Source organism: Lynx canadensis, chromosome D2, assembly GCF_007474595.2.
Source record: "Lynx canadensis isolate LIC74 chromosome D2, mLynCan4.pri.v2, whole genome shotgun sequence".
Classification (NCBI taxonomy): Eukaryota; Metazoa; Chordata; class Mammalia; order Carnivora; family Felidae; genus Lynx; species Lynx canadensis.
This window is the reverse complement of record NC_044313.2, coordinates 11,682,035-11,693,594: the sequence shown is the minus strand read 5'-3', so window position 1 is coordinate 11,693,594 and position 11,560 is coordinate 11,682,035. Positions and strand designations below refer to the sequence as shown.

The window sequence follows — 11,560 nt, the reverse complement described above, 5'->3', positions numbered from 1 at the left end:
CCCCAATATACACCTTCTCTGTGCTTCCTCAGACTCATTGAAGAATTGCTGGAAAATAGAGGGAAAAGGATGGGCCACTAGTAGGAAAACCGAAACCCTGTATTTCCTTGTCACTAAGTGCTACCCTTACAAAATGGTGAAAAACAGTGAGATGTTCTTTTTCTTTAACTAGGAGAAGAAACAATGGATTTAAAATCTACTGGGCAGCATTTCAAGGATGTAAGTTTCTGCAGGAGCAAGTCCCCCTGCTGTTTTCTGGTGCAGTACAAAGCATTTTTTTTTTTTTTTTTTTAAATCTCTACAGGCACCTGGGTGGCTCAGTCGAGTGTCTGACTTTGGCTCAGGTCATGATCTCACAGTTTGTATGAGCCCTGCATCTGGCTCTGTGCTGACAGCTCAGAGCCTAGAGCCTGCTTTGGATTCTGTGTCTCCCTCTCTCTCTGCCTTTCACCTGCTCACGCTCTCTCTCTCAAAAAAACATTTAAAAAATTTAAAAAAAGAATAAATAAGCATTAAAAAACATTTTAAAAATCTCTGACATGATTATCTAACAGACAGCATTTTTGACCATTGTTATTGATTTATTATGGTACCGACCCCAGTAGGCCATCCACTGGAGAGTTATAATTGGCAGAGAGGAAGAACAAGCCACAGTTATTGCTGTGGTTTAGAAAACGTGCCTAAGAAAACAACTCTATTCCTTATGCTCCATTTAAAAAAGTATACAGGGGCTCCTGGGTGGCTCCATCATGGTGGCTGACTGTGGCTCAGGTCATGATCTCACAGTTCATAGGTTCAAGCCCCGCATATGGCTCTGTGCTGACCGCTCAGAGCCTGGAGCCTGCTTCGGATTCTGTGTCTCCCTCTATCTCTGCCCCTCCCTACCTTGCACTCTGTCTTTCTCTGTCTCTCAAAAAAATGATTCAATGTTAAAGATTTTTTTTAAAGTATACTGTGCAGAAAGATGGCTTATATACTTAACTATACTTTGTTTTGACAGCATTTAAGAAGTTAGGAAAGCTCAAAAATACTAAGCAGAATATGAAAAATGAAAAGACCCATGCCTTGGACTGCTGACTTGTGAAGACAAAAGGTTCTAGATCCTTAGACAATAAATTACCTAAAAATGTTTTTGTGTGTGGTGGAAGAATGAGTTTTACACAGACACATTTAACTAGTGTTTCTTGTTTGTTTGTCTTAAAATTTAAAGCATTAAAAACACATGGTTAAAAAAACAGAAACATCATACAGGAGTATAAAGTGAAAAGGAGAAGTTTTTGCCGTCCTTACATTTCTGATCTCCCTTCCCCTGCCAGTCCCATCTCTCCTTCCCATTGATGGGATTTTGGGGTGATGGTAGGGTACAGAGCTGATGGCCAAGAAAGAATTCTTGAAGACGTCTTTCATGCAAAAAGGTAGGTTCATTGAAGCACGGGGACAGGACCCGTGGGCAGGAAGAGCTTCACTGGGATTGTGAAGAGTGACTGATTATAGTTAGGGACAGCATAAGTCTCTAAGGAATTTTGGAAGCAAGGTTTTCAGGACCTTGAGGGGCTGGCTGTTGTGAGGAAAACATCATTTATTACTGTTTAGTAAAACCTCAGTCATTAGACCCTTCAGATCTACATCAGGGGGCCATAAGTCCAGAGTATAATTGCTAACATATACTTGGGGTTAAAGATAAAGGAGGTTTGCAAAGGAATTTTTATGCATTTAAGGAGACTTACAGGATCCTAGGGGGTTGGGATAATATTAAGCCAGGATTTCATTTGCCCTCAGCAAAGTGTCATCATCATGGCAGCTGAGCTCCTAGATGGAGGTCACTCCACTTGTTTCGAGGACTTGTCATTGGGCTGCTGGCAATAAGGGGATTTAATTTTTCATTTGCCTTTGTTTCCCACATCACCACGGCAAGCACTTAAACCTCCTTACATCTTGATGAGGGTGATATTTGGGCTCCAGGAAATAGAGTCTATAGGTTTCTGGAGATTAGGCTTTTCCTTGCAGTTTACTAAGTTATCCATAAATGGAAGGAGACTCCTGTCCTGCATGACTGTGATCTCTATCAGTCAACCATCTGCTTTCTTTCCTTTCCCCTGTTCTGGGGCAGCCAGGAGTGTCGAGGAAGATCACGCATATCCCACCTTTGTTGGGGGGGGGATGCTGTTAGCCTGTCCTTTGTCCTCAGCTTGCCCCACGCTCCCTCATCATCATTCCTCTGAAGTAACCGTACTTTTTTTTGTTTTGTTTCAGAAATGTTCTGGGCCTATAAAAACACCTCTCTCTCATTCTCCCTTTTTAAAAACCCAAATGGGATACTTTAAAATACTATTCTGCAATTTGGACTTAGTGTGTAACAGTATATCTTGGGCATTTTTTTCAAAACAGCTTTTTTTAGAACTATCTAATTTAACTATTTTTTTAATTGGAAAGTAAATGCATAACAGAAAGGAAGTGAGAGACAGCTGGCTTTAGACAAATATGAAATCATCACTATAAAGGCTAATTACCTTCCCTCTGGAAGGAGATTAGATGTAGAAAGAATCGATTCCTTTTTCTCTCTCAAACACACACAAATTATTACAGCTGGTTAAACAATAATTTAGGTGGACACTTTTATCAGGCCATACAACTAAATAATGAGTACTTTAAAAAAAAGAAAAGCTTATTTGTTTTGAGAGAGGCACAGAGAGAGAGTGAGAGACAGAATCCCAAGCAGGCTGTGCACTGTCAGCGCAGAGCCTGACACAAGGTTCAAACTCATGAACCGTGAGGTCATGACCTGAGCTGAAATCAGGAGTCAGATGCTCAACTGACTGAGCCACCCAGGCACCCCAACAATGAGTACTTTTTAGCCCTCCAAAGTATAGAAATGAAGGAGATGGTCTTCTCCAGTGAACAGAGTGGTATCTTTTTTTTTTTTTTAAATGTTTTTATTTACTTTTGAGACAGAGAGAGACAGAGCATGAATGGGGGAAGGGCAGAGAGAGAGGGAGACACAGAATCGGAAGCAGGCTCCAGGCTCTGAGCCATCATCAGCCCAGAGCCCGACGCGGGGCTCGAACTCACCAACGGCGAGATCGTGACCTGAGCTGAAGTTGGACGCTTAACTGACTGAGCCACCCAGGCTCCCCCAGAGTGGTATCTTTCTATCGGACCAATGTGACAGTCTCCTGAGAGGCTTTTCCCTTTTTTCTTCCATGGTGCTTTTCAAGCAGTTTTATATATGTCCAAGTGCTCTGAGATGGTTGTTACAATTTCCAATTGTCCCTGATGAAGTTAGGGGAGGAGGTAGCACAAGTTTACCAGCAGACAAATCCATGAGAAATTGGCTGAGGACTGGTCAAACGCAAACATTTGGCTTCCAAGTGTCTTGTGCCTTTAACTACTTGCACTGCTGACCTATGAATTAGCAGCCTCCCGGCAGGCAGAACATGTATTTTTAAAATTCCCTCCTTTGGGAGATTTCTCATACACAAACCAGACTGAAGAAAGTTCTCATAGACACACAACATACAAGACTGTGGGCAAGTAGACAGGAAATGATGTTAAAAGTCACATTTTACCAGCGGACACTAGACTCCAATCAGAACCCAAAAATCTCAGAGACAAATAGTAAACTTGACACTGAAGGCCAAATCAATAATCAGAGTTGAGTCATTTAACCATCATTATTTGCATAGGTTTAACTATGTGGACACATTTCTTCATGTTCATTGATTTCAGGGCTGGAAGAACCCTTAGTGATCATCTCTTTTAATATATAAAGAAACAGACTAAAAAAGATTAAGTAACTTGACTGAGGTCACTCGGAGCTGTCTAGTACAACTAACTCCCTAGGGGATATACTTAAATGGGCATAAGGATACCATACACAGAAGATAGGTAACATGCATGATGGTTATTCCTGTTTAAAAAGCAAAACAGCATCACATAGACTTTCCAGTACAACCTGGATAACACTATTCAAGGGCAAGAGGGCCTGGAATTAGGAAGTTGGAAGAGAGTGATGAAGGCTAGCCAGTAGCCACAGACCAAGACAGGGAGGCCAGCAAGGGAATGGAGAAGCAGGCCTGAGGTTCAGAAAGTCCGTAGCAAGAGCAAGGCAAGGCAGCTGTGGCAGGAGACTGGCGATGTGATACCTGCCGAGGACAGAGCATTTACTCGCTTCACTCATTCTGCTCAGCCAGGCATCCATTTAGAGAGAGACAGAGAAAGTCAGAGTCCAAGAGCAACTTTTCTTCAGGTTTTCTGTCTCCTAAAGATTCTGCTTGTTAACTCTGAATTTATAGGTAGCCACCCCCTTCCATGGTATTAGTTAATGATTGACTGCTGTTTTCTGCTAAGCTGCTATTGGGCAGATTTTTCCAATAAATTTCACTTTAAAAGTGTTGTTTAACCCTGGCTGCACATTAGAATCTTCTGGGTAGCTGAGGAAAAAAAATGCTAATGTCAGAGCCAACCCCAATTAGATTCTGATTTCATTAGTCTGAGGTCCTAGCGTTGGTGTGTTTGAAAAACTCCCCAGGTGATTCTAATAAGTAGCTAGGGTTGGAACCACTGATTTTTTTAAATTTTTTTTTTCAACGTTTATTTATTTTTGGGACAGAGAGAGACAGAGCATGAACGGGGGAGGGGCAGAGAGAGAGGGAGACACAGAATCGGAAACAGGCTCCAGGCTCTGAGCCATCAGCCCAGAGCCTGACGCGGGGCTCGAACTCACGGACCGCGAGATCGTGACCTGGCTGAAGTCGGACGTTTAACCGACTGCGCCACCCAGGCGCCCCTGGAACCACTGATTTAAAACATCAGGAGAAGTTTCAATCAACTAGCCAATTGTTTTCAATTACAATAGCATTGTTTTCTTCACATCTGGCAATGTGATTCATTAAAAATAATGATATAATTTGTAGAACAAACTGTCATCATAGGGCTTTCTCATCACCTACTAATTTTTTGCTAAATAAAGTCAACATACGGCTGAATTCAACAGTAAATCTGAAAGTGATGATTTCACGGAACCTTATCTCCATCATCTTGTGTCTAAGTCACATCACAAAGATTTGCTCTAGTAATCACTCCTCTTGATCTTTATGTTGAAGACATCTGGGCAGTCCAGGATGCTTGGGGCTTATCAGAGATTCCAGACATTTTGCCATCAGGGGTCTTTCTGTGCTATGGAAATTCAGCAGGGAAATCAGTGTGGGCTGGAATAATTAGTAATGTGGAATTCCTTGCTGCTTTGGGGCCCTCTCACTTTTATCTAAGCAGAAGGTTAAAAGTATTGCTTTCCTTTTCTTATCTCCTACCTCATTTTTTCTTCTTTCCTTCTAAAGCATTACAGAATACAAGAGATAGGACTAGCAAAAGTCACAGATTTATAAAATGAAATGTAATTAAAAGTCATTGAGTTCAGAGGCACCTGGGTGGCTCAGTTAGTTAAGCAATTGACTCTTGATTTCGACTCAGGTCATGATCTCAGGTTTCATGGGTTTGAGTCCCATGTAGGACTGTACGCTGACCCTGCAGAGCCTGCTTGGGATTCACTCTCTTTCTGCCCCTCCCCTGCTCTTGCTTTCTCTCAAAATAAACGGCTAAACTTTAAAAAAGAAAAGTCATTTAGTCCAACCACCATCTGAGACCAAGAGACCTTGCCAAGATTACACACTAGATCATGCCTGGAGCTGGAGCTGACCTGGGTACTTGACTCCCAAGCCGCATTGGGTTCAAGATACCACCTGACCTTTCAAAATAGCTCAAAGATATTCTGGAGGGCTTCCACCTTCCACCAGACATCTTATCCTTGTCAAACTAGATCCCTTTCACTCCACTAATCGACATATTTTTTGATGCCTTCTCAGACCCATCCTGCTTAATTCGGGACATGATCTCTTCTGAACTTTGCTGCCTTCTTCCTCGCTATTTAGAGCCCTATGCTAATACTTGTGTATTTTCTATTTTTACATGCTCCTTGATGTGCATTTATTGGATACCTGCTGTTGTCAAACGTCACAAGGTACTGAGAGTAAATACAAAACAGAGAACGGCCCTGCTCAGCGGAGGGTCTGGCTGGGGCTAGACCCCAGTAACCATCGTCTCGGGTCGCTTTTCCCGGCTCTGCTGGTCCGGGTCTCTGGGCTGCTCAGGCCCAGGGGGGGAGGGGGTGGATGTACGGATGTGAAAGGAGCTAGCACGGGAGGGAAGACCCCACGAGGAGCCAGCATGGGAAGAAAAACCCCACGAGTGAGCTTCTGCTCCACGGGCCACAGGGCAGGTCAGCCATCCCCTAACTCGGTCAAGCCCGGGTTCTGCCCGCTTTCGCCCCAGATGGGAAGGCGGGCCCGCCAGGGGAGGGGCCTGGGAAGAGCGGGCGGAGGGGTGAAGGAGGGGGAGAGGAGGGAGAAGGAAGAGCCTGAGGGGAGGAGCCAGGAGAAGAAACCCCGGAGAAGCTGGAGGAGAGGGCGGCGGAAGGGACAGGAAGAGGAGCCGAGAGGGAAAAGGCGCGCGCAGGAGACAGGGAGGAGGCGGAGCCTGGGAAAAGCCGGGGGGAGGAGCCAGAAAAGAGGGTGGAGCCTGGAGCCGGGGGAGGTGCCAGAGGCGGGGCCGGGAAAGAGGCGGAGCCGAGGGAGAGGCCTCCAAGGCCACCGCCGCGGCCGCCGCCGGTGCGCGTTCTTCTCCCGCGGGCCCGGCCGCCGGGGCGTTCCCTCAGCCGCCGTTCCTCGAGGCGTGGGTTCTGGCGGCCCCAGTCGACTAGTACGCCCCGCGCGCCCCCCGCGGGTCGCCGCCGCCGGGGCCGGGGGCCGCGGAGACCTGGGCGCGCCCGGCCGCCGCCGCTGCCTCCCTCGGCGCCTGGGGCCGGCATGGAGCTCTTCCAAGCCAAGGACCACTACATCCTGCAGCAGGGCGAGCGCGCGCTGTGGTGCAGCCGCCGCGACGGCGGCCTCCAGCTCCGACCCGGTGAGACTGGTGGCGCGGGGTGGCCTCGGGCCCGGTGCGGCGGGGCGGGGTGGGGGGCGAGGAGGGGGCGCGGCCGGGCCCCTAGCCGCGGGCAGCCCGGCGGGCGCCGACTGCGGCTCAGGCGCGCGGGGCGGGGCGGGCGCGAGGGGAGGCGCACGAGCTGTCATTATTTCCTGGCGGGAGGGAGCGCTTGCCTCGCCCCTTCCCCTCCGCGGGGGACAAAGGGCCGGCGACCCTCGTCCCTCCGAGCGCGCCTCCGCGTCGAGATCCGCTCTGCTGCCGGTGGGGAGCGGATCCGAGCTGAGTCGCGGGGTCGGAAAGTTGGGGCGAGGTACGCCTGGCCTTAGAGGCCTCTTCCACTCTGGAGCGGTTCTGGCACGTCCTCTGAGACAAGTTATGGGTTCGAATCCCGTCCGGATCTCAGACCAGAACCGACGCACCAGCTCAGTGGAACGTCCTGCCGGAGCTTCACTCCCTGTTGACATCTGTGTGTTTCTGGTCCTTTCTTGTTAAAGGTGTGACTTCCTTCTGCCTACCTCGTAAGCACCCGATTTAAAGCACCCTTTCTTTGATTTTAGTGTTACGGTTGAACTGCATCGTAATGTTAAACTTTTAATACTTTTGTATGACTCAGTATTGTGTGATACAGGATGTGTCGTGGGGCCACATTTGGGTGTCCTATAAGCTGTTAGGAGATGCCTAAGTCTGCAGCGATGAGTTTGTGTTAGGAAAGTTAGTTGAGAGTGGTGAGTTAAATAGAGCAGTCCCTGCCCTCAAAGAGCTGACAGTCCAGGACGCGGTTTCCTTTATTGGGGGGCGGGGGAGGGGGGGGATCTCAGTGCACCTCTCCTTTGAGGTTCCCAGTTATTTTTTTCCTGAGAACCTCCGAGAGCTTTCATTTTAGGAGAAGTGAGAGGACAGGGCTCTTTAAAGAAATAGCCAGAACATTTAAAATTTATTTGTAATTCTGTGTGTATTGTAGACAAGAATTACATGGTATGAATTGAGAAGTATAGAAGGTCCAAATGAGCTTTTTCACATGACAGCTGTTAGTGTTTATAACAACATGGTTTCCTCGGACCTTTTCCCTTAATAGGTTATTCCCATTCCCCACAACAACCTTACAAAGCAGGTGGTGGTATTCTCTTTTTCAGGTGAGAAGAAGAAACTTGAGTGACTTGCCTGGGCTCACAGAGAGAGCCTGCCAGAACGCTTTCTGGCAGGTTCCACTGCTTTCTTATGGGGGCCTGCTAGTTGATTTGTGAGAGCAGTGAAGGAGAACTTATTATTTTTTCCTAGGCTCTGGCTGTATTTTCCTGCAATTACATTTTATTTCCTCTACTCAGAGTAAAGACAAATTACCACACTCAGATAAGGTTCCTGATGATCTTGGGACAGAAGTTGCTGTAGACAGGATAAATTTGACCAGTCTCCAGTCATTCTCTTCTCTGTTTTTTTCTGATTTGACCATTTGCCTAACACCTCCCACCCCTCTGCCCCTCCAGTTGGAGTAAGGCTTCAGATGCCCCTTGAAGAAAGGTAGATTGCAAAATTCTCCAGGCTGTCTAACAGCCGACCCTTTAGATTCTTAGGGCTTGGCTGTTACAACTGGATGAACTTGAGATCATCTCCAATTCATCCGGCAGAACACTTTTCTGTGGCGCATTTCCTGGACTATAAAATGAGGGTTGGGCTTTGGAGTCCTTGTACATAAAATATGTTTAAAACAGCACTAATTTGTTCAGTGTTTGTTCAGTGTACATCTTGGAGGACAAGAATTAATGTGTTTCATAAAAAACAGCTCTCTAGGTGGTCACCTGTGAATTTGGGCAGTGGATTGAGACCTATATAAATAGGGTGGACTTGGTTGTTTCCATTTCTAGGGCTAGTCTCTCCTTTCTGTTGGCCTCTAAGATTGACAGAGGTGAACCAAGCTGGTGGGATTGCATGCAAGGAAGTAAGGTCATGGAAGCCTTGAGAATAGGAGGGGTTTTAAGTGAATTATTTGTCTTTTCTTTGGTTTGTTTGTTTCTTGTACACAAGAGGCTCTCCAATCCTAATGGTTGCTTGGGCATAAATTACTCAAAGTGAAGTAAGTCAACTCTTCTTGTATGCTTTCAGTGGAAGGCTACCGAAACACCTACTTCTGAGCTCAAGAAGCTCAGTGAGTCACGGGCGTAAGCCTTTAATGAATATTCACAGGGTAATGTGGGCCTAGATTTTGTATTAAGCCATGTGGTTTGAATTACTGTTTATATATCCAAAGTCCATATCAGAAGGCAAATTAAAAGTTTTTTTTCCTGAATAAAATGACTAGTCTGTGCAATTAAATTCATATCACTTCTGAGGATATAGCAGACCACAGACAGAAGTAGACTAAAAATCTAGAGGAAGGAAGAGGCCATTATGTTTTTGAAGTAACAGCTTGTTTTGATCTTCAGGTGTGTTCAAGTGTAGCCAGTGAATAAAGAATCCCGTGCACTTAACTTTTCCAAATAGTTTTTCCTATCCAGTACTCAAGGTCCTTTCTAAAGAATGGCTATTAATAATGGTATTTTAATTGGATAAGTGTTTTTCAGATCTTTTTCTATAGAATCATTTAATATTGTCTTCATTTTATTGGCTCTTTTCCCTCTGCTTTTATGGACAGCTTTGCTATTGTTTGTAATGACAGCATTTAAAATCTTTCATTGCTTCCTATTGGCTATTTAACTGAATGGGTTACTGACCAACTCCTTTTTTCTCTTCCAAAGGGCAGTATTATAAAACCAAAAAAAGCCTGTGGGCATTGTGGTTTTTGTTTTCGGCTATTGAACCACCTGAAATGGGACTTGTCTTTTTCCTAGAGACATCAAAAGAATCTGTATTGATATTTAAAGTTAAACGACCATTTCCTTGGCCTGGAATGTTTGTCGGCCCCTTTTCCTGCCTAATTTATTCTGTTAAGTCCCTGCTCAGATACCGCCTCCCCGCTGTGCTCACCCAGGCCCACATCCCTGGGGCAGAATTACTGGTCACCTTTATTGTGTTTCTAGGTGCTTTATACACTTAGTACACACTTTGATTATAGCCCATACTGCATCACATGGTAGTACTTTGCTTCTTTCCTATTGGACAGCGTATTCCCCAAGGCAAGGACTTTACTCATCTTGGAATGTGGGCTTTAGAGTAGTTAGGATGAAGAAGGCATTTTTGGTTGAGTTGAGCTAAAGTCCAGGTTTTCTCTCAGTGATATCATTGCCATAAAAATAGGATGTTGTGTTATGCTTAATATTCATTTTAAGCCCTGTTTTGAATATCTTCTCATTGGGGCAGAAAATCTCTGTCCAGCAGGGTGAGGAAATAACCACGAGAAAAGGTGTATTTCCACTTGTGTTATTTGTCTACCTGATTTAGTATCACCTTTTTTTTTTTTTTTTAAAATCCCTGTGGTAGTATTCCCTATTTTCTTAACATTGCTTAAATTTTTCAGTTTTTTCTTCTAGCTAAACACTTGAGTGCTGTTATTTTTTTTATCTTTCTGGTGTTTCCACTTTTTTAAGGGTAGTGAGGAGTCTGTATTCATACATAGCAACTGCTTTTTGGTGAATGCTTTTGTCTTGCAAGGTAATGACTACCAGAGATTGTCTTATGTTCTGCCAGGGAAAATGATAAAGCTCCGTGTGAATATTCACTAATCTTCCTAGAGTGGTGTTTTACTATCTGAGAATAAGGATTATAATTTAAAGACTTAAAAAAAGGAATATAAAACAGTCTACTATTGGGGAAGGGTGATAAGGTCTTATCTCTTTAGTCTTAAACATTGCTGCTACTAGCCTTGTGGCTTTGTCTGATATGACGGGTGTTATGTAATTTCCTGCTGAGTATTGGTTCATTCTATTCTGAGACTGAGTGACCATGAAAAGATGAGAGCGAGCATCTGTCATATACATAACATTCATAAGCCTGTAAACTATATTTATAGTTATGATACTCTAATGAATACCAGAGAACATTTTTTTTTGGAGGGGATAGTGGCTCTCAGAATTCACAGAAACGTTTAAAAGTGTTCCTGTTCTTTGTCGAGTTATTTTTTGATGAAAGTTATTTTTAGTATGCCATATGAAGTTAACTTTTTTTGAATGAGAAATTGTAGCTCTGGAATTGAAATAACATAGAACTTTTATCTCTTTTCAGGAATCGTATTTTATGAAACTATATTCAGTTTATTTAGAGTTTTTTAGTGTCATTTGCTGTTTACTTGGGGAAAAAAGATTTTTGAACTTTATCTTTTTTAAACACCATGTTTACTAAAAATTCACAAATTACCACGACAAAATGTAATTGGGCATTTTGATTTAAAATTGGATTATTAAATCTGTTGTAAAAATATTTTAACCATTTTGTTGAATAACTAGGTTTTTTCCTGGTGTCTTTAGTCTTCAGTTTCCTTTAAGCAGTTTATCAGTTTTATACCCCAAACCTCTTTTCTCCCGTATTTTATATTTCTAACAAGCTAGCAGTTAGATTGTACATTTATTTTTATGAACATTGATGTGTGCAAGATAGAAAAGACCGCTGTTTCTACTCCCCCACTTCTTTAGCTTAAAAAAACCTAGTTTTT

The 11,560-nt window shown here is 44.2% G+C and overlaps 1 protein-coding gene across 5 annotated transcripts in view; it reads left to right on the top strand.

Annotated features, from left to right (window-relative positions):
* The first annotated feature begins 6,686 nt into the window (after positions 1 to 6,686).
* The window catches only part of INPP5F (inositol polyphosphate-5-phosphatase F), an 89,260-nt gene continuing 84,386 nt past the window's right edge, over positions 6,687 to 11,560 (top strand). For 3 of the 5 annotated variants that reach the window (XM_030334319.1, XM_030334318.1, XM_030334320.1), the window contains exon 1: positions 6,846 to 6,957. In XM_030334319.1, the coding sequence (XP_030190179.1) occupies positions 6,861 to 6,957 (97 nt within the window). In that variant the 5' untranslated portion in view covers positions 6,846 to 6,860. Of the gene's footprint in view, positions 6,958 to 11,560 lie in introns of all 5 variants that reach the window. The other 2 variants (XM_030334323.1, XM_030334321.1) reach the window with 2 other exon arrangements.